Source organism: Martes martes (assembly GCF_963455335.1).
Source record: "Martes martes genome assembly, chromosome: 3".
Classification (NCBI taxonomy): domain Eukaryota; kingdom Metazoa; phylum Chordata; class Mammalia; order Carnivora; family Mustelidae; genus Martes; species Martes martes.
The window spans coordinates 153,669,229-153,692,393 of record NC_137890.1 but is presented as its reverse complement, the minus strand read 5'-3'; the positions used below and the strand labels follow the sequence as shown (position 1 = coordinate 153,692,393).

Genomic DNA, 23,165 nt, shown 5'->3' with positions numbered 1-23,165 from the left:
CCCCAGCAGCCTGGTTGCCATGGTGACGGTGGGGCTGGCTGCCTGTTCCAAGGCAGATGATCTTGCTACATGCACATCTGGAAATGGCAGGCACCCCTGAACTTCATTAGCCTGTTTCTGATAGCAAATGTTGATCCCGGGCCGCAGCAAGAGTGACACCCTTGCTGACAGTGTGGTGTAGTCCCATTAGGAGGGGGCGAAAATGAAAGGTAAGTCCATTCAATCAGCACTCCCCTGCACCCGGGCCACCCCTGTTCCAGTTCAGAGGCCTGTCCATTATGCACGAGACCCTGGCGCCTATCCATCATGCCAGCCAACGTCCCCACAGTCACCTGGCAACATCCACAGCCACGGCCTCGATGTCCGGTCCTGCCAGCCCCCGCATGGCCGCATTCCCATGGGCAGTTTCAAATTATTGCTTAGTATCCACACGGCAATTTCCATTTGCCGTTCTGTAGTCAGCTCCCCAAAACCCTGCTGCGGCCGGCTCCAACAAAGCACAAGCTTCCCTCACGGAGGCCCACCGCGATGTCGGGAAGGCTCCTGCTAGATGGGGGACGAAGGGTAATGGTGCGGAAAATGCAGCTGCAGCCTGTCTGGTCTCATTCTTTACTGCCTTCCCCTTGTCCACAAACAACTGCCTGGCAGTGTGAGCTGCACCCAGTGGAGAGGAGGGCTCTGCTCCCAGGAGGAGGAGGAGAGAAGGGGGCTGCTCGTGGCAGGGAGGGAGGGGCTTGCTGGGAGCTCAGACATTCCCAAAAGTCTAGAGGTGAAGGATTTTCCGGGCTGTTGAGGACAACGGGGGAGGACGAAGGTGTGGGCAGGAGTGCTGGAATTCTGGAGCAGGGCACCTCGTCTCTAAGACCAGAGGACCCCACAGGCAGTTTTCAGGCTGTGGTCTGGAGTGGCATGTGGGCTGGGGAGATGTGGAGGAGGGACCTGGGTGTCCACATGGTGGGGGGAAGCTCGAGGGAGGGGAGAATGCCTGGCACTCAGTGGCATCCCAGCTGGGAGCACCGTCCAGATGGGGAGAAAGGCCTGGCCTCTGTGTTCAGACAAACGTGTTTCTGGGTGCCAGCACTATCCCCAACATGCTGTGGCTCCGTTGGAGCCTTTGTCATCTTATGCAAAACAGGGGAAGACCGCTTCCTTCCCAGAGTTGCTGGAAGCCTCCCTGACATAAGAGTTGTGCCCCTGGGACCCTCTTCCTCTTGTTCACAGCTGTCCTAGGTGTTGGGCCTGCGGTCCCTGCCCCAGAGAGTTCAGCTTCCCAGGCTGAGCCAGGCTCAGTAGCCATCATGCCCAGGCTGGACTTCTTCCCTGCTTTGCTGCTCGTGACGGGGTGCTCCTCATACATTTCACGACCTTGGGAGACTTAACCTAAATGTTGAGGCATCAAAGGGGCAGTGAGTCACTGTGAGCGAGACTTTTTTTTTCAAGGGGAGATTCTGGAATCCCTCTGATCCGGGCGGCAGTCATGAGGGGGCTGTCTATTGTAGCTGTCGGTGGTGAGCTTGGCAGCCTCCTGGTTTCTTTGCAGGTGGACTTCCTTCTCTGTGCCTCAGTGTCTTTGGGATCGTGGAGCCTTTGGGACAGAGGATGGACCATGGCAGAAGGAAGGCTGTAGGCTTTGCCCAGGGATGGTCGAGTGAGCAATGAGAAGCTGGTTGTGATGCCTCCCGGGTTCCTGTCACCTGTGGATGCCCTTGGCTTTTGGTGGCCAGCTTCAGAAGGCAGGTGGAGAATGCTCCAGCAGCTCGGGCCCTGGTGGCTGGGGGACTTGGTAACAGCCTAAGTCAGAGGCTGGGTGTGGGGACAAAGGGCTGAGGTGATCCAGGCCTGGCCCCAGCTCTCTAGGAAGGAAGCAGGGGCAGCCTGAGGGGCAGGCCCAGGACTTGGGGCTGAGTGGGGACACCTGCTCCCATGTACAGCTGGAGAACACACACAGTGATCCCCTCCCCACCCCACTACCCCCGCTGCCATGCTCTCCTGCCAGATGGGGTATTCATGCCTCCTACAGCTCTGTCTGTGCCTGGGATGGCTCAGGACGTTTGGGAACCCAAGGACCACTTCTGTTTGTTGCCCCTCAGGCGTCCTGGAATTACCTAGGGGTGTGATTCACGTGGTTCAGCACCGTTCATTCCCCTGAGGGATGGCAGACTGCTGCAATGCAGAGCTGGAGAGAATAAAGGTCCGACTGCTCCCCTGCAAAGACTCTGCCACCAAAGGCCTTCATTTCTTACCGGAATAACAATAGTCTGTGGCTATTTTTTTGGGAATCCGAGCTTGGGCTGAGTCTCTTGGGATCAGCAACAGTGGGGCCAGTTTAGGCAGGAGGCCTGGAGACACCCTGCGTGTCTCTCCTTTGCCAGCTGCCTGCTCTGCACCAGAGCTCCCTCTGTGGGAGATGTCTGCCGACCTGCAGGCGTTTCATTCCCCACCATCAGCCCTCCCCCAGGGCTTCTCTGGCTCTCTTACAAATGAGCATTTTGGATTCACCTTGTTCCCCACAGACTTGGGGCGGGGAGTGCAGATGAGCAGCCAGAGCCTGAGGGCAGGCATAGCAGAGAATGCGGGGTGGGGGGGGGGCTGAGCTGGAGGCTGTGCTCTCTGGAAACCGTTAATTAAGTCATTAAGGAAGTGGATGCTCAGAGAGGTTAAGTTACTCGCTCAGATACACAGCCAGCTCAGGTGAACGGCACAATGAGCCCCGAAACCACGTCTCCTACTCCCCAGGCAAGGTTTCTGATGACGTTGGGTGTGGGGCACCTTGGATTACACACGCCCGCACGTCTCTTTGTCTCTTTAGATTTCTGATCGGGCTCATAGTAACACCCGCCTTCATGTGTTCCTATGGGGTGGGGGGGGAGGGACTTTCGTCAATGTAGCGACTCGGCCAGCAGAGGGAGTGAAATCTCAGATTCCCGGATTTAATAATGAATGAGTCCTCTTAAGAGTTTCTGAAATGACAGGGCAATCAAGGCTCATTTGGGGAAGAAAAGATGGAGCTTTCATTCTTTATCCAAATCATCTCTACCTGCTGAAAATGATGTATAATACATAAGGATTGAAAGTGATTAAAATCCTTATGAATTTAATCAGAAATTCACAGTTAACCACTATTTGCTTTGGTGCAAATTGATGTGGAATAACAATCATGTGTATCTGCAAATTTTTTTTAACTTGTGGGAAATTCGCTGGTGATTTGTGGGGGGAAGTTCGGGGGAGGGGGGCCTTCTAAAGGAGAGAAACGAAGGAAGGAAGCAGTTGAGAGCGCGCTCCCCGGGGGCCCCAAACGCTGGCACTTAGCAGTTCTGTCGAAGGTCTTTGTTCATAAATTTCAAGCCTTTGCTATTTATTATTATGAACAATAGGAAATCCTAATAATAACTCCTGTGTGTACCATTTGCTTTAACCAAGGAAAATTCTCTGAATTGTTTCTTACCTCTGAGTCACATGTTTGGGTCCAAAGCTCCTCCTCCCCCTTCCTTCCATACTTTCTTTCATTTTTTTCCCTAATTATTCCTCATAAAATCAGTCCACTGAAGTTTTTCAAATACAGACATGCAGAGGGCAGAGAAAGACAGCTGCCCCTTCATTCCCTTCCTCCCTTAAAGAAGACGTTCTTGAAAAGTGGAGACAGTCCTTGGTAAGGGTCCCCTGAGGGGAGGGGAAAGAAAAGGCCAAATGGAGAAAGATCGAGAATCCCTCACCATCTTTTCTGCGCTGGGGACTTTCTTGTAGAAGGTTTTTTCTGTGTCTCCTATCCACACCACGGAGGGCTGGAGCTCTCGGGCCACCTGCAAGGAGAAGCAGAGCCTGGGCTGTAAATGCATTTCTCTCTTGGACCCTGACAGACAGCAGGACCCGATGGCTCCCCAAGATGGCTCTCAGGGGTGGGGGTGCCCAGAAAGGCTCCAGGGCAGGACCGCACCCCTCCTGCACAGCAGGATGGGGGCACCACACGCCGGCACTGGCCGTTCTTCCCTAGGACCTGGAGCCTTGAATCGGTTCGGCTTGAAATAAACCAGCTGTATTCTGCGGCAAACCAATGGGCATTTGGGCCTCGGGTTTAATGACAGCCTACTTGCTGCTCCCAGGTTCATTCAGACTCGCTCATCGTGAGAAAAGCTGTTTCAGCACAAGGGGCCCCCGTGAGGCCATTTGTTCGCCGCTGCGCGGCTGTGCCTTTGTGCCCGAGGTTTTGCCTGGAAGGTGGCTCTGAGCCCCTCCATGGCGGGCAGGGCTTTGCGCCAGCGCTGGGCCTTACTTACCGTGGGCCTGGGAATAATTGCCACTCACTGAACAATCTCTTCAAAGCGCCCCCACGATAGCAAAGTTTGGGTATTTTTGCAACAATCTGTGCTTTGTGCAAAACCGTGACCAGATAAAAGCTGTCTCCAGCCATGGCAAATAGAGCCTTATGTACTCCTATTTTTATATATCTTAAAACATCATTAAGGCAGCTGGCGTGAGTTTTAACCAAGACAGGCATGTAGTAAATGACGGAAAAGTCACGAGGCGCACGTGGCCGTGTCTGTTCCTGCAGCATCAGGAGCCACGGCGAGCAGATCACGCCTGCATAAAGACAGGAACCTGATCCTGGTGCCAGTCTGAGTCCCGGGCCGTGAGCCTTCACAGCCCCACGCTCACCAGCACTTTTGGACAGAAGCAGACCAGCCGACCCCTGTTTGGTAGGCCTTAATTTTTACACACAGAGCCATAGAGTTTAAGAATCCAGAATTGTACATTGTCATCCCAGCTCCTGGGGGGTGTGGTGGGTGTGACCTTCATGGTGAGTCAGTGAGCAGCCGTGGGCCTGGCCGGGGCCACACGCATCACCCATGGCAGCACACGCACCATTGGGGCCAACGCTGACGCGGCATGGTGTCCACACTCTGGCCGCTAGAGGACAACTCGTTCATGCCATGGCCCTAGAAGGCAGGTGCCTCTCTGCTCATCCAGATTTTACAAATGGCGAAACTTAGCTGAAAGAGCAAGGGGACCTTGTCCAAGTTCACACAGCTGGAGAGTGGTAGAAGCAGGCTGCAGAGTTGGCTGGAAGCACGGCCATGTCCATGGGTTCCCTCCTGTACCCAAGCCAGACCCTGGGGCCCCCTCCCCAGCTGTCCATTCTCTGAGCTCCTTGTCGCCCCTCTACTTTACAATGCCCCTGGCCTGCTGCAGAGGGCGGGGCCCACGGGAGCATTGTTCTGCTAAAAGCTATTTTAAGTCCAAAGCTTCCCTACTTCCAGCCCCCAAAGAAAATAAGAAAATGAGATGCTGGGTTTTAAGCTTCTTAGAAAAGAGACACTTTATAATGACAAAGGCAAAACCTTATTCTTTTTACTCCCTTGGAAAAATCGTAGCTTTGGAACAGAAAGCTGCAGCGGAACAGTTTCCACATAAACCGTCGACTCCCGTCTTTGGCTAAATCGTGTGCTCGCTGGGGCAGCGGGCCTCCCCCCTCCCGTGTCCACTAGGCAAGCAGCAGCTTTTCCACAGCCCACTTTTCTTAATGGGAACTACAGATGCGAGCACCGAGAATTGCTGTGGGACTTTTCTCCTTCTGCTTCTAACGAAGTAAGCCACCTCAATGGTCCCGAAATGCAGGAGTCTTCTTAGCTGGGACAATTTCGAGACCAGCAGTTTCACTTCCAGTACCTGGTTTAAAATTGTTTTGTTTGTGGCATTGCATTGAACATGCCCGCCCACAATTGTCCTGTGAACTTATCTGCGCCGTTGGGCTGGTGGGGGAATTCCACGCTTCCTGTAAGCGTGCACCTGCATCTGTGAAGGAATGGCTTTGACTGGACCGTTCACCTGCTTTGGGGGCCCACGGGGCTGCATTGAGGACCTTGGTGGCGACATGGTTTGGTAGGGCTCAGTACTTATCAAATGAAGAAGACATTTCCCCAGCGAGTGTTTGACAATAACAATACAAGGAATAATTGTGGGCAAAGATCCTTGATCTCCACGACTTCACTGCTATCCTCACTGGCCATGTGACCCATCCTGTGCCAAGCATGTCCCAGCTTCCCCCGCTTTATACACGAGGTCACTGAGTGGAGGGTAACATGCCCATCAGCACTGGAGAAATGTTGGAACCTGGAGTCAGACCTGGCTCTGCCTGACGCCCCCAGGCCCTTCTATTAACCAGGGGTCACATTGCCATGTCACCATGGTAGACAAGATGTCTGGTCAAAAGCATCTCATTAACACATTTCCTTCTCTGTCCCCTGCCATTCTAGACAGAAGAACTCTAAAACCGTTACTGTCTTGTCCTGCCGGGTGTGCATTTTCCATTTTCCTGACCTTCCACAGTGGCGATCTAGCCCGAGGACACCTGGTGACGGCGCTCAGCTCTGGACAGTGAAGGGAGAATGGAACCTGGGTCCTCCCATGCCGACAGCCTCTCCCACCAGGAACCATCTAGGGGATGAGACTTTTCCTTGGAGAAAAGAAGATTCAAGGCGGCAAGGGAGCTGTTTTCAAATAGTCGATGGGTTGCCGTGGGAGGGATAGATTGGCTTTACTGTTTTTGGCTCTGAATGTGGAAGGAGAGCTGTTCTCACGTGTTCCTTCATTAGTGCCTCTGGAGGAACTCTGATGTGCTAGGTACTGTGCTTGGTGCTGGGGTCCCTGCCCTCAAGGCCCTGTCCATGGGCAGGGAGGGAAGCTTGTGAGGGGGTCCCAAGGAAAATGGGGTGTCAGCAAGGACCACTAATGACAGAAGGAGGGAAAAGTGGGTCAGGCAGGCCACCAGGAATGGCGATTGCAGACAAAGTTTAGAGCAGACTGAACTTCTAGTGGTCTCTAGAAGATCACAGAGCTGAAGAGGGGGACGCACTGGCCATGCTGGGGACAGGAGCCAGCGCACAGGGCTAAGTGTGCCCTCATGGGGATGCATGGGGGTCACAAAGGCACCATGGAGGCTGTCACCATGCTACGGAGCTTGCTTTTATCCTGGAAGCTGTGGAGGGTCTGTAAGGGACTTGAATCAAGAACTTTGATCCTAGTTGTGTTCTAGAAAAATCCCTCTGGCGGGTGTGTAAGGCATGACAGGCTGGACAGCTGTTCCTGGGGAACTGGGAATGTGTTTGGTGGGCATGTGGGACTGGATGGCAGGGGCTCACAGTGAAGGAAGAGAGTGGAGGAGCCCAGTGTGGACTATGGAATGGGGTCGGGGTGAAGACGCCGATGGAGCAGGAGGGCTCAGGCTATGGGGGTAAGAGCAGCACCAGAGAGAACAAAGGGCACAGAAGAGAGAGCTGTCCCCTAAGCCCAGGGAGGTCAGAGATCCAGGCAGGCAGCATGGGCAACCATGGCCAGCACTGGCCTGAAGGTCTGGCATTCTGGAGGTCACTGCTGGCATTGGCATGGCATGGAAGGGACAGTAAGCCGAGTGACTGGGGCTGAGATGTGAATGGTCAGAGACTGAGACAGGGAACATTCTTTCAGAAGGATGGGGGGGGTACACGGAGACCAGGGGTGGCACGGAATGGGAGGGGAGTCAGGAGAGGATGACCTCAGAAGGAGAAGGGCTGTCCTCCTCCAGGGAGCAGGCTACACGTCTATGAGACAACAGATAGTTAGAAACACAAAGGGCAGATAGACTAAGCTTTGAAAACATGGAAATTATTGGAATTTTGGTTCTTATTGTTATTGCAAGAGCAGTATTCATTAACAAAATTTTTGGAATACATATTCAGACACAGAGACAACACTCTTTGCCTCCTCCATTCAAGTCACTCATCAAACATTTCCTGTCTTTACAGACCATCTTCGATGTGCGTATTTGCCAAAATGAGATCGTTCCTCAATCAAATCAGATTGTTCCTCACATTGTTCCTACAATACCTTCTGGCTTACCCAGTGTGAAATTTATTTCTCCAACATCATTTTAACATGAAGTTCCATAATTTATTGATCGACCCTACTGTTTTTGAACCTTTGGGAGGTTTCTGCCTTCTTACGAAATTAAACAGTGGTTCGATGAGTTTGGAGGACACATGACAGGTGCTTTCCTTAGAACGAGGCCACACCCATAGCTGCTGGGTCTCAAGGCTTGTGTTGTTCACGTTTTCACCCGCATTGTCAACCTGTCTTCCTGGAGAGTCTCTGCTTACACCCTCTCCAGCCGTGGAGAAGAGGATCTGTTTTTCTACACGCCTCTCCTTAACAAGTATTAACAATAAAAAACTCTGCCAATTTGTTAATGAAAAATGGTATCCTCTGCTCTTTTGTTTTTCATTTAGCAATGAAAAGCCTTCATTTAAATTACCCACAGATAGTTTGAGGTCCTGGGCAATTAGATGTAATTAATTCATAATTGAACTTTTCAGAAGTTCCGCCGGGCAGTTTGCTTCAGCTGCCAGTAGAGGGCTCTTTAGTCCTATCACATTTAACTTCAGGGTTTCAGTTTTTGGTCCGTTCTGGAATGAAGATGGGACTTCCACCACCGAGTGTTTTTTCAAATTTTGGGGAGCTCTAGTGATCAATTAAAGGCATCTTCTACGTGAGTTTGATGGCTTTGATCTTTTGCAATCTCTAAAGAAACACTGTCAAACATTCACCGTCAGAATGAGATTCTCTTGGGTTACGATATGATGGTTCCACAATGAAAATTGTTTGTGTTTGGCGTGCTTGAATTACCAATATGATTTGTCCAAATGACTCCTGGAAGCTTTGAAAGTTCTCTCTGAAAATGTCCTACTTTGCTTGCCTTAGAGAAACTGATGAAAAACGAGCTATTTTTCCCCCCAATCGTTGAGTCTCAGTTTACCAAACAGAAAAGGACCACCTGCTCAACCACCCAACCACACATCTACCCACCGATCCTTCCTTTCATCCATCCAACCAACATCCATCCACTGTCCAACCATCCATCTACCCACCCATCCTTCTATTTATCCTTCCTTTGTCTATTCATACATTTATCTACCCCTGTACCATCCACACATCTACCTACTTATCCATCCATCCATCCATCCATCCAACCATTTGCTGTGGTGAGATCAAGCTGTGATGTATCAAGCTCAGTGTTGGGAGACAGGAGTGTCTGGGGACTGAGAGACATGGTCCCTGCCTGCATAGAATGTGTAGTAGTTTCTCTGTCTGAATGGGTGGTGCTGGACAAAAGGAGGCAGCCAGTGGTGAGCTGCTACCATGCTGGGGAGGAGTTGGAGAGGTGTGGGTTACTTGGGGAGAGGGGAGGCTCATGTTCCCAGACTGGAGTCACTTGGATTCCATTTAAGTACTTAAAATGTGAGCACATTTTGTTCTGTATTTCCACTATTTAAAAATATTTAAAATTTCAATTTCCCTGCATTAACTTTTATGAGATTGCAGAAATTACTTCAAGTCCTCACTGGGTATTAGCTGGGAAAACCATAAATGATACTCAAAAGAAGCACAGAGGTGTGCTAAAGGGTCAGGAGCCCAGGTGGGCTGACCCTGTATGGAAAGGAAGGTAAACTGAGGCAGAGGAGAGGACCAGGAGGGAGCCAACATACAGGTCCAATTGATAGACTGTGGCAGATGCCATAAGGGGAATTGGGTCTGTGCTGGCCACAGAAAGACATTGACGTCATTGCTGATTGCTAGGCTGTATTCAAGGGGTAGGTGTCTGCATGCTGGCAGGCACCAGGCTTACAAATCACCTGGACTTCCCTATGGAGCCCTTCTCCTCCCCAGCTCGCTCTCAGCCATACTAGGGCTAATGGCGTCACACAAAACTGCCCTCTGAGCCGACTCTGAGCAGCAAAGGGGTTAATGCCTGCGTGCACGGCCATCCTCAACTTCCCATGGCACAATCTAGCCACACCCAAGGCCTTCCCTGCTTTAGGTGTTTTCAAATTGGTTAACAATCCTTTAATACCTGTGGATTGACCCTGGTCCTAGCCCACCCCCATTAGCGTTCCAGGGAACAAGAGCGGATGGACATGGTATTTACGGTGATTTATAGCCCACAGAATGTCTGCACATCCTTGCTGACAGACAACGCTTGGGGCACCCACGGTCCAGGGCCCGCCCTCCCTGCGGAGTCCACTCAGCCTTCCATGGGCATGTGGAGATGTTCTGTAGCTTCCGCTCATTTTGGCTGTGAACCTAACAGTGCTCTAAAATATAAAGTCCGTGCTAAAAAAAGATGAAAAAAACCCAAAACAAAACCCCACACCCCGCCCCCCAAATAAAAAAAAAAACCCATTCTGAAGTCCATGGGTGTTCCCTTCCTCAACCCGAAACCATCTCCATGACACAGTGAACAGTGACCTGGCCTCAGATGGCAAACCCATTTGGGACTTAGGGTCACCAGTCCCTCTCTTCTCTTATTTTCATCCCTGGTGCTTCACCAGAGCTCCTAAATTCTGTGTCCATCCCGTCTTCCCCACTCCTCCCTTCTTTCACGGGAGTAGCTCTGTGGTTTGGGGGTCAGATGTGGTATGTGTTTGCTTTATCCTGATTGAATTCCATCTTGTAAAGGTGACTCCCATAATTATTATATTTATTACACATCTGTGTGTTTGCAAAAAACCACCCACAAACAACCACAATGTCTCTGTTTGGGTTATTAACTGAGAGTATAGATTTCCATGAGCTATAGAAACATAATTGGCTGGGCTCTCCATCACCTGACTCCTGGACCAGCTGTTTGTACCAGCACATCTGGGCAAGATCTATTGGCACGTGGCCCGAAGGCTGTTGGCTCTGAGCCCAACGAGAAGACCCTGGCGGGTGATGCCAAGGCACCAACAGCATCATAACTTCTTTTTGTCCAGACGTGTAGGCCAGTATGGGCCACATGGTCTAGACCCATCCCCACTGGGTGTGGGGGGGCATCCTCCCTCCAGGTCTGGCTCTTGCTGGAGGAGAGGGAGGGCTCAAGGACCACAGGGAGAAGAAAACATCTCTCTCAAGACCCAGAGCATGAGACAGGAGTTCTCTGCCTGGTCTGCCTTCCTGGCTCTGCGGGCCTCCTCTCGGCCTTCTTGTGGGAGGACTAAAGGTTCAGGAGAACAGTTTCCTGCACAAGAGGGAATCCAGAAGTCGTGGAAATCCACCAGGGGGCCAACAGCATGTGGTAGCTTCCAGTTCCTCACCTACTCATGCTGAAGTGTCCCCAGCTGACACTTTGACCCAAGAATGTCCTTGCCCTTGGGTCACTCACTGTGAGGGCACGGCAGCCACAGGCTGGGCATGACGGAGGCTTCCTTTCCCCAGCAGCCTGTCTGGAGCCACGTGACATCTCTGGGGTCAGATATGGGCTAAAGTCCAGATGCCAGCCTCTTTGTTTTTTTGTAGTTTTGGTCAAATTAAGCACTCTGAGCCTCACTTTTCTTGTCTGCAGAATGGAGACTTTAATTCCCGCCTCATCTGGGACTGGTGCGGTTGAAAAGGAAAGTGTGTATAAAACTCCTTCTCACGTGTCAGACTCCAGGCAAGATGAGAATCCTTCCTGCTTTTCCATCCTGATTTACTGTCATGAAGACCCAAGGAGGCTGGTGCCTTGCCTTGATAACTCCTTCCTTTCTTTTTTTCTTCCTTCCTTCCTTTTTTTCTTTCTTTTTGAGATTTATTTCTTTTAGAGGGAGAACAAGAGTGCGGGGGAGGAGAGGGGCAGAGGGAGAGGAAGAGTGAATTTTTTTTTTAAAGATTTTATTTATTTATTTGACAGAGAGCGAGCGAGCAAGCACACAAGCAGGGAGAAGGAGAGAGGGAGGGATGAGGAAGAAGCAGGCTCCTTGCAAGAAAGAAGCTCAATGTGGGACTCCATCCCAAGACTCTGGGACCATGACCTGAGCTGGAGGCTGATGCTTAACCGACTGAGCCACTGAGGTGTTCCGGGAGAGTGAATCTTAAGCAGAGCCTACATTGAGCGTGGAACCCAGTGCAGGGCTTGATCTCATGACCCTGAAGTCGTGAGATCTTCGACCTGAACTGAAACCAAGAGTCAGATGCTTAACAAATGGTGCCACTCAGGCGCCCCCTTCTCAATAACTTTCTACAAAATATGTATTCAATACTAATCGTTTATCACATTTCTTAATTGTTAGATATATTTCTAATATTTCCCCGCTAGATAGATGTGTATTCTTTTCCACGTACACTTTTAGTATAAGAGGGAATTTGAGACAACAGTTGCTTATTTGTACAGTAAACTTGTTTCTTCAGGGAACTCCCTTACCCAAACTGTTAATCTATTAGCATTATTGTGTGTAAAGCAAAGGAACCCACCAAAAATAACGATCAGAGAATGGACTGGAATTGGAGGCCATGGAAACAAATCCAAGGCTCGTTTCTGCGGTGTTTCCCGGTGAGCAGAGTGCGCCAGGTGAAGCCTGCGGTGCCACCCACCAGAAGGGTGGTTAGGAGCGGTTTCCTAAGAGTTGCATTCTTGTCTTCCTGGAGATTAATTCAGAGATAGGAATTCTTTATAAGGAGATGTGATGAGTAACAGGCCCTTCTGTTATAGTTCACCTTCTCCTGCAAATGCCGAAGATCGGATTCTGCCGCGTGCCAGGCGCAGCCCGCTCCACGGCTCACGTAACACAGGAATGCACTATGGCTTCCTGCCCTTGATTTTCCGGCACAGGCATCACTTCCTGCTTTTCTCTGGTTAATTGAAAGCAAATACTTCTTTGCAATGCAGATAGCGGCTCTGTCAATCATGCCAGGACACAGTGGCCCACCGCACGTGGCTTCTAATTGAATGACGCCCCCTCCCGAGACCTTTACGTCTTTCATTCATCGGTTATACACACGGTGAACGTGAGGCTTAATGAGGCAGGTGTCAGGCACTCAGACATGGAGGGGCCTCAGTGGATAAAGACACTCTTCCACATTTTGAAAATTGGATGTTCAGCATTTTGGGGCCCACATGATGTCAGAATGCAATGATTCTAATAAATGCAAAGATAGCTTACTTGATATCAAGATAAACTCTCAGCAGTGGAAACAATAACTTCTTGAGAGAGAGCACATCATGCTCATGCCATTGGCTCTCTCCTGGGGTCATACCAGGAGCAAGGGAGCCATGTGGTAGGAGGGAGAAGAGGCTCACTTCAACTAGTCCTATTTCAATCAGAGGCAGAATAGTGTAGTGATGACACCCGGTGGCTCTGGACCCAGACTGTGTGGGCTCACACGGCAGCACCTCTCCCAGGGAAAACTTCTTTAATGCCTCAGTTTCCTCATCAGTAAAATGGGGATAATGACAGTGCTTCCCTCCTAAGGTTGTTGTGAGGACGGAATGAGTTAATTTACACAGAGACGTGCTAGAAAAGGATCTGGTATATATGGATGCTTATGAAATGCCAATATTTATGTGCTTCTGTCTGTTACTTGACAATGTCAACAAAATTAGGTGTTTATTCGGGGTGGCAGGGGGAAGCAAGAGGGTAGGTTTTTTTTACTTTTCCTCTGAAGCACTTAGTGCTTGGGGCTTGGTGGGTGAGCCCCTGAGGCCACAAGCCAGGCTACTGGGCTTTAAATTCCAACTCGTGTTCAAATCCTTGGCTAGCCTCAGAAATGTGCTTGCGTGCTGGAAGATTCCGAGAAGCTCAGTGGAGAGCAATAGCCAGAAAATTAGAACTAAGCACACACCTTAGCCTTTGCCAAGTTAAAGGCTCTTGTTAAACTCCTCAGGCTTTCCATTTAAGTTTCATTAAAGTGAAGATGATGTTCTAGGACTTAGAGATTCACCTTAGACTAAGGGCAAAACCAAAATAGACCCACAATAACAAAACAGAAAACAAAACCTTTGCAAAAGCTCAAGCTGATCAGCCAGTAATATAACTGCCTGTCAGAACAAAGCCCAGCATGCCTGGAATATCAACAACATATCATCCACAATGTCTAATATGCAAATAAGAGTAATTAACGATATGAATAAACAGGAAAATGTGACCCACAGTCAAGGAAAACAATCAAATAGAGAGTGACTCCAAGATGACCCAGTGTTGGAATTTGCAGACTAGAACTGTAAAGCAACTCTTAAGTTGACTTAAAGGAAAAGATAGTCATATTGAATGAATAGATGGAGAACTGCAAGAGAGAAATAAAAATCTATAAAAATAAGCAAAGTCAAATCCCATAACTGAAAAGCAAAATGTCAGAAATACAAAAGAAATCCACGAGGTAGGCTTAATATCAGATTGGCAACGGTAGAAAGAAGAAAATACAGAGTACAGACTTGAGTACAGACTAACAGTAATTATCTGATGTGGCAACTAGAGAGAACAAGACGTGAAGGACTCATGGGACAACATCAAGCAGTCAAATACATGTGCGACGAGAGCACCCAAAGGAGAGGACAGAGAATGGGGCAGAAAGAATATTTGAGGAAGTGGTGGCCCAAGTTTCCAAAATTTGGTATAAAACATGTATTTATGGATTTGATGGTCACAGTGAGCCACAAGCAGTTTAAGTCCAGAGAAAAAACAAAAAACACCCAGTACCTCATAGTCAAGCTGAGGAAAAACAAAATAAAGAAAAATACTTGCAACATTCAGAGAGTAATGACACATGCACACACAAGATCAACAGTTCAAATTTCTGATAACTTTTTATCAGAAATACGGAGGTAAGAAGATAGATGGAATCACATCTTTAAAGTGCTTAAAGAAAAATATAACCTGGAATTCTATATCCAGCGAAACATGCCTTTAAAAATGGAAGTGCTATAAAGGCATTTAAAAATAAATCAAAACAAAGCTAAAAAATACTTGTTGCCACCAGACCAGCACTGAAAAAAATGCTGAAGAAGTCCTTCGGCTACAAGGGAAATGATACCACGTGGGAACCTGGATGGGTGGAAGGGAACGGAGATCACTAAAAAGAGTGAATATGGAGATGAGTGTAAAATGCTAAATCCCCACCCCCCTCCACCATTTAATTTCTTTAAAAGACACATGACTATTTAATATAAATAATGCAAAAATGGTACCACTCTATTGTGTTTATAACATTTCTAGATGTAAAATGTATGATAAAAACATGAAGGACACGGGATAACAAATGGATTATATTGTTCTCACATTTTATGTAAAATAGTACAATACAAACTCTGCATACACGGTGCTAAGTTAAAAATGACTATTGTAGTCCGTAGAGCAATCCCTGGAAAGGAAGAAAGAGGCACTGCTAAAAAGACAATAAAGGAATCCAAATAAAGTAATAAAAAGTGCTGAGTTAACCCAACAGAAGACAGGAAAGGACAAACAGAAGAATAAAAGAAGAGATGGGACAACGGAGAACAAACAGCAAAATGGCGGACCTAACACCGCCGGACGATGACTGCATTTAGTGTAAATGGAGCAAAGGCTCCAATTGAATGGCCTGTGTTGTCAGGGTGAAGAAGAAAGCAGGACTCAACTACGTGCTGCCCACAAGAAATGCATTTTAACTCTAAAGACATTGAAAATAGAAGAGTTATCAAGAGAGCTCCATGAGTATTAAGTGAGGTGGACCTCAGGACAAGAAGTATTGCCAGAGCCAAAAAGGGACATTTCTTAACAATAAAATAACCAAACAGGAGGTCGCACCAATCCAAAATGTGGACACATCTCCTAACGGTGCTTCGACATCTGTGAGGTACAAACTGACAGAATGAAAGGGAGAAATTCGGAATTCTATGATTACGGTGGGAGGTTTCCACACCTTGTGGCACTAAGAGATGGGACAAGTAAATGACAAAAAAATTAGAAAATGGTTCATCTCGCCCTCTGATTCCACCCCCGCACCTTCATCTTTTTCCTTCCTTCTCCTGAGAGACTGTGGACTCCGGTTAACAAACTGAGGGTTTTAGAGGGGAGGGTGATGGGGTGATGGGTGAGCCTGGTGGTGAGTATTAAGGAGGGCATGGATTGCATGGAGCACTGGGTGTTGTACGCAAACATTGAATCATGGAACACTACATCAAAAACTAATGATGTGCTGTATGGTGACTCATAACATAATAAAAAATTACTGAAACTTAAAAAAATTAGAAAATGAACAAGCAGGTCATAGAACAAGAGACAATATTTGCAATACGTACGTCTGGCAAAGATCTTGTAACCAAAATATACAAAGAACGCTTGCAAATCACAAGACCAACCATGCAGTAAAAAGTAGGCAAATGACTTGAACAGATATTTCAAAGAAGTTAAACGAGGACCAAAAAACCCATGAAAGTCGTGGCCACATGGTTGTGTACATTTTTCAAAGCTTGCACTTTAGATGCATCCTCAAGATCTATGCATTTCACCTTTACAAGGTTTGCCTTGATAAAAATGGTGCAGGAGGGTGAAGAGGAGAAGGAGCTGGGTTTGAACCCCAGCTCAGCCATATGCTCTTCGTGGCCTTGGGCAAGTTACTGAACTTGTCAGAGCCGCATTGTCTTTATCTGTAAATGGGATGAGGATGGGCTCTTCACAGGGCCGCTGCGACCATGCAACAGCCCCGTAAAGAGGTGACACAGGTGGTCCCTACGAGGGGAGGGCTCTATTAAACAGCCCGGTGGTCTTTACTCCCCGCCCACCTTCCTCCCCTCCCACCTCCCAGGTCTTCAAGATTCTCTCTCTAGGGATTCCTGCAGGGCGAGCAGCGGGGGAAAGGAGAATGGGAAATGTCCCGACCCGCCACAAGGGTAGGGACCAGGAGGCTAAGAGAACAAAATCACTCCAGCGGTCAACGTCATGTGGAAAAAGAACCATTTCTATGGGCAATTGCTTGCATATAAGCCCCAGAGCCCCCCGAGAGTGGATGCACAAGTGACACCGCACCCCAGGTGTGGGGGTGTCCTCGCTAGGCGGTAAAAGCTGGTTGATCCGGCATTCTAGTAACTAAAAGTGAATTGAACAGCATAAAGACAACCTTCAGGTACTCAATGAAATAAAAATCAAATCTGTCCAGTTTTAATATTAAATATGAATATTCTGTAATAAAATGCTTGAAAACTTGGTAATCCATTTGTGAATATATCATCTCCCCATCTATCATCTCCCCATCTACCTATCAACGCCTGTCTATTACCGTCATTACCCATTTCTAAACGATATCAGAGAACCTTTGCTTTTAGGGATGACAGTATCATTTGGTCTGACTGCTTCATTTTGCTGGTATAAGACAGAGACACAGGGAGGTGAAGAACTCTTCTAAGATCTTGGGACTGCGTGGTGTATGGATCTTTTAGGGTATCCTGTCCTCCAGCCCAGAGATCATGGAGCATGGAACCCCCTGTGGTCAGCTTAGCTTCCCGCAGGCTCCTCGGGATCATCTGTGTGAGGAGCAGACATGCCCAAGGAACCATATACCTTGGCAACTCATGCCATGTGTGAAAGAACAACTGTTCCCCCCCCCCCAAAGCAAGTGGCTGACACTGTTACCAAAGGAAGGGGGGCTGGAGGTAGAAATTGTGGCTTTCGATTTCAGGGACATGTGGGGGCATTTCAGGGAGGATTCCTGCGGCAGGAGGAGGCTGATCTGGACAGGACAATAGGGGTTATTTATGTTAAAGGAAGATGCTGTTTCTACCTGTTGGATGCTCAGCCAGCTGCAAAGTTGAAGTGATTTATAGCAGGATGCGATGGGGGAGTATAAGAGAGATGGGCGTGTCAGCCTACGGAAATCATCCGCAAGGGTCCGCGCTCATGGGCATGGGGAGGTTAATGGCAGGATCTGAACATGTAATCTGAACAAGAAATGCAACCAGTACCTTGACCACCACGTGCAGCATCATCTGCAGGCCGTTTTTGCCAGGGTACTTCCCCGCAATGTTGGCTGCGGACAGGTTGAAGAGGTTGGCTCCTGTTTCGGTGCAGATGGCGTGGACCAGCATTTTCTTCCCTACCCCTGATGGCCCCGCCAGCAGCAGGGATTTCACCAAAGGAGCCTTCTCGTGCACCGTTGCAGAACCTGTAAGACGTAGAGGCAGAGGCTCTAAAATTGTGCGGAGAAGCTAAGTGGCACTGAAAAGAGCATCCCTCAAGGCTGTTCCTCCAGCGTGTGACCCCAGTTTCTGCAACAGTGATGAATGTGTCCAAAGCATTTCTAACTGGAGGCACATCCCCAGTCTGAGTTGGCCAGTGACACCTTTGATTTTGTATGTCAGGGCTAGAGGTGGGGGCCACAAACCACTCTGCTTATTCTGCACATGCCTTCCCTGCTGCCCCTTTCCCTAGATTTTCCCCCAAACTTATCATTCTAAAGAGCATTTCTGCAATAACTTACTTCTGGCGTTTTTTTTTTTTCCGGGCGGGGGTGGTTTCTCTGCTTGTCGGCAGTGGCGCTACAGTCTTTCAAAGCTTAGGAAAAGGAATGTGGACACGCAGCCACAGCCGGGGAGGGGGGCTGGGAATGTTCCTTAGTGGTTCTCAGGAGGGAAAAGGGAGAAGCAAGAGGCAGGTGTAGGGGCCAGACTTCCTTGATCTGTTCTTGGTTCCAGCCTGTTGATGAAGGGCCTGGAGTTACCATGTGGACACTCGGAGGTCGGCCACACTGTCCATTTTCTCAGGCCTGAGCGGGACTTGGCCTCCAGCATCTTCCGTCATCCTGAACACAAGTGGAGTGCACGCCGGCATGAAGTAATTATGAAATGAAATCCTGGAAAGTGCTGTGATCAAAACATCTCCTATCATGTGACTTTGCTTTGGGCAGCCACTGGGCACTTTTTGATTAACTGGAATATATATATCCAAATTCCGATTATTATTGTGCTTTTTCTTCTTGTGTAAGTGAAAAGATACAAAGAATTTATCAAATAATCAGGAATAATTTTTATGGTTACCTAACATAATCTTGGAAGCCGGTTTTGAGCAAGTTCTGTTTAAAATGCAATGACACAGACGTGCTTTATTTGTGGTCAGTGAGGAGTACAGTAATGTAATACGGTAAAGGTGATTCTGTTGCTCACGATCGGAGAGGGACGCCATTCACCGGGTGGTCCGTGCAGCACCTGGTATTGGGGGCTGGTGCATTCATGGCCCTGGCGGGGGGTGGGTGGGGAAGACTCAGGACTTACTGTCGAGAGTTTATGGCTGGGACGGGAGCTGAACCTGAGCAGACGTGACCAGAACGGGAGACAAATAGTGCTGAGATCTGTGCGAGCCATGGAGGGGGATGGGGGCCTCAGACTGGACTTCTGGGAGAGTTGGGAGCAGCAGAACTGGACCCTGTAGACACAGGGATCCTTAGAAGATGCTGGGCGAGGGGGCACAGTGACTGTGGGCCTGGAGAGGGAGGTCAGACAGGTGCTGGGGAGTGGCAGGTAATTCTTGCTAGTGATATAGCAGGGGGACAGCAAGGGGCTGGGGAGGTAGACTGGTGCCAGCTTTAGGGGTCCCTGGAAGGCAGCTGACGTTGCAGATTTGCCAAGGGTGCTGGCTGAGCGCCCTCCTCCCTCTTCTCCCTCCACATTCGGTGGGGGGCGGTCACATTTCTGGGAGCATGTGCGGGTGAACGCTGACCAGATGCGTCCTGGGTGCTCCCTTATCTGCCCGGGGGGCTCGGAAAGCTCACGCCTTGTCCTGGGAGCCCCAGCTGAGGTTCTTGGGGTTCTGGAGGCCAGTGGATGCTTCTGCTGCCTGGCCAGGGTACAGAATGGTCTCACGGCGTGTCCTTGAGGCCCTCTGCGGAGTGGCCAAGTTGGCTGGGACCCGAACACAGTGCCAGCAAACTCAGTTCCTGTTGTCATTGGATATGATTTTAGATTTATGAAATTTAAAGGAAGCACCTGAAGGCAGATCTGTGAATGTCCTTGTCTGTCTGGCTGGTTTGTGCCTTGCACACACACACACACACACACACACACAGGTCCCGAGAAGAAATGCCTGCTGGTTCTGGGACCCAGGGAGGTCAGCAGCCTGGAGGGACTTCAGGTTCCTCATCGACAAGAGAAGGATTCAGGTGGGATGCTCCCCGAGTATCCTTCTTCTGAGGCTTTTAAGCCAGCTTGGAAATGACATCCATCGTTTTGTATCCTGGAGTCAAGGATCAAACATACTGCCCCCTCGATGATGTCTTAGGAGTTCCATTAACAACATGCTGGGTCTTGGTGCTCTCAGCTCGACTGTTTTCCATCTCACTGTGATGAGCGTTGAGGGCTCATTGTTTCATTTGCATGGGCCTCATAAATATTGCATATTTATTTTGTTGACCCCCGAAGTATCATACACTTATATTTATGATATGTTTTGTATATATAAAATTGATATTGACCCCCAATTGCACTTACTACTTCCGACATGAAATTAAAAGAGGAAGGGACCATTTTTGGCCCGTAGGTCTAAGTCAAAGTGGAACAATATTGTAAGTGCCCAAACTATTCTCATATAATTTTAAAGCCAGTTAAGCAAACAAAACACGATTTCTCTTTCAGAATTGTCATCAGAGTCCAGCCCAGATGACTGAAGTCATACCCATAAAAAGGTTGTTAAAATGATAAGAGAGAAGGAGAGCAGCAGAGAGCTCTGCGACAGAGGGCCCCGCCCTTCCTGCACCTGTCGCCACACTGCAGAACTCTGGTCCGTTGGCCTGAACAACCACGATCGCATCTCACTTAGCAGTTAAGAGTGGATATCAGTGAAAACCGGCAGAGCCTTGATCCTTTAGATTCATGAAACACACTTTCACTGGTTCATGAAAGGCCGGCTTTGTTAAGGACCTAGTAACAGAAACCTGTGTGTAAAAGGCAAGCCTAACATTAGCCCTTTGTCTAATTTGATTAATTTTAATCGCAGGTGCTTGATTGCTGACGGGACCTTCAGCCCAGAATGTTAAGCAGGCGCTCAGAAGTGGCGCACACGTGCCCCCCGTGTAGGTCCTTCCTGTGCTCTCCGGGATCAAGGTCACAATAGAACTACTCTCCCTCAGAGTGGTCAGCATGAAGAGTTCAACCAGGAAGATGCTGCCAAGGCAGCAAGCAGTTCACTGCTGCCTCTAGGAGATGTGCAACGGGGGCGCCTGGGTGGCTCAGTCCTTAAGTGTCTGCCTTCAGCTCAGATCATGATCCCAGGGTCCTGGGATTGAGCTCTGCATGGGGCTTCCTGCTTCTCCCTCTTCACTCCTCCTGCTTGGGTTCCCTCTTGCTGTGTCTCTCTCTGTCAAATAAATAAAATCCAAAAAAAAAAAAAAAAAAACAAAAGGAAATGCACAACAGGGTGTGTGGAGTCTTTACCTAGTGGCAAGATCCCGTAGAGGGCGATAAGCTGTCTGACGTCCAGGAGGGAAGGCATGGGCTCTATGGATACCTGGCGAAGTGTGGTCCCCAGGTAACTGTACTCTCCTGGGGGGAACAGAACCAGAGGGTAAGTCAATGCAGACTGTGCTGGTCTGAGTGGCGTGATCTGGGTACCTGCGAAACTAACACAGAATACACGGTCAACATGTCTGAGCAAATACAATGGTGTTGCTGGGAGTCATGGAGAACACCTCTTCTCTCAGACCAAGGCCTGAGAAAACCCACCCATTCCTGAACATGCTGCTCTCCAGGGTACTGTGATGGGGCATTCGTTGAGTAGGACACTAACCTCCTAGGATTTCCCAAACTGACCTTGGACTCTCAAATACACGAAGCGGAACAAAGTTCTAAAATGAAGGACGTATATAGTAGACTAAAATATGCTAGGCTTTATTTCGTTTATATTTCTATTCCAAGTGATGATGTCTAACATGAGCATAAACTTTAAACACAAATTATGTAAGATCAATGTGGAATTTGTACTGGAGCAGGGTAAATCTGAACCTAAAATGCAATCATTTGAAAGGAAGGATATGAGTCTAATTTAGGATAAATAGAAACATCTCCTTTTGCGGGTCATATTCATTTACATTTTTATCATTTTCAAAGGATTACCAAAGGAATAATATAGAAATAAATCTTTACAGGTTTAATTAGAAGGCATCAAAGGTCTTAATTGTAACTAGTCATAAATCTGAAATGTTATTTTCTAACTAATTTAGATAAGGTCACCAAGAAAATTAGTTTGCCTGTCTCCATTTGTCACGAGGACGGACCTTTTATATGCTCAGACAGTTCTCTCTTGATTTGTACCGGAATCTGAAGGGAAAATATTCAATGCCTGAGTCACGGAATCTTGATCATTTTTTTTTTTTTTTTACTTTTTCTTTCTATAAGAAGTATGGGTCTTGCAGAGTTTCGATGTTCTATACATATGTCTGACAGAATGCCCTTACGTGTACGTGAACTGAGAAAAGCTTTAAAGCATTTTCGAATGCTAAGAAAATTAGAATTAGAGACCAGATAATGCTCGCTGTTTTGTTGTGGAGGGCAGGCTTTCAAAGCTTCCATGTGAAAATAAAAAGTCCTTGGCAAGGACAATGGGTATTGGTGGAGAGAGTGAGTGATAGTGAAAGCTTCCATTGCGGCTTCCGATCCCCGCGCTTTTTAATGAGCAGGTCATAAATAGGAGAGTGGTTAATTTCGCCTTCACTAGAGCAGGAAGAGATCTTGTAGCCACCATTAAATCCAGTGCTTATTGCTATAAACATGACATTAGAGGTGATCTGAAAGTGACCCCAATTTTCCTGCTTAAATAAATCCATATTAATACCCAGATGCACCATATTTTCTAGAACCTAACAGATTTCATTTAGACACATCATATTAAGTTGAATTAGTGGGTGTTGCTTCTGATGGAACGAAGGACACCACCAGCCCCTGCTGCTTGCCAGGCTTTGGGACTCATCCTGAAAGCATGCTTCTGTGTTTTGCTGTTCCTGGCGTGGATGCCCTAAACTCTTCCCACCTGCTCAGGCAGAGCTTAGAAACTTCAGGATTCACTGCACAGATCCCAGGTCTTCTGCCAGAGAGGGAAGGAGATGGTGGATGAAAAGGCATTTAAGTACAAAGCATGAACACGGGCAAGAAAGCCTGTAACAGTGGATGGAAAAGGAACAAGGAACGTCTTACCGGTCGGACTGGGTTTCCTTACAATGCTTATGTGAAAGGCAGATCCCCAATATCGCAGTATGTGACCTTGTTTGGAAATAGGGCCGTTGCAGATATGACTAGTGAAGTTGAGGTCATTAGGGTAGGTCCCAGTGCAATCTGACTAGTGTCCTTTATAAAAAGGGCCATGTGCACACAGGTGTGAAGATGGACACAGGGACAAGGAGATGCAGCAGAATACCAGAGGCTGCAACAAACCTCCAGGGGACAAGAT

General features: G+C 48.4%; 1 protein-coding gene across 1 annotated transcript in view; it reads right to left on the bottom strand.

Annotated features, from left to right (window-relative positions):
• Positions 1–23,165, bottom strand: part of DRC11 (dynein regulatory complex subunit 11) — a gene marked incomplete at its 3' end in the record, with an annotated part of 147,095 nt that overhangs the window by 18,427 nt on the left and 105,503 nt on the right. The window contains exons 14-16 of the mRNA XM_080799646.1: positions 21,158–21,265; positions 17,699–17,898; positions 3,714–3,800 (exon numbers count right to left, since the gene is read on the bottom strand). Coding sequence (XP_080655772.1) covers positions 3,714–3,800; positions 17,699–17,898; positions 21,158–21,265 — 395 coding nt within the window. The remainder of the gene's footprint in view (positions 1–3,713; positions 3,801–17,698; positions 17,899–21,157; positions 21,266–23,165) is intronic.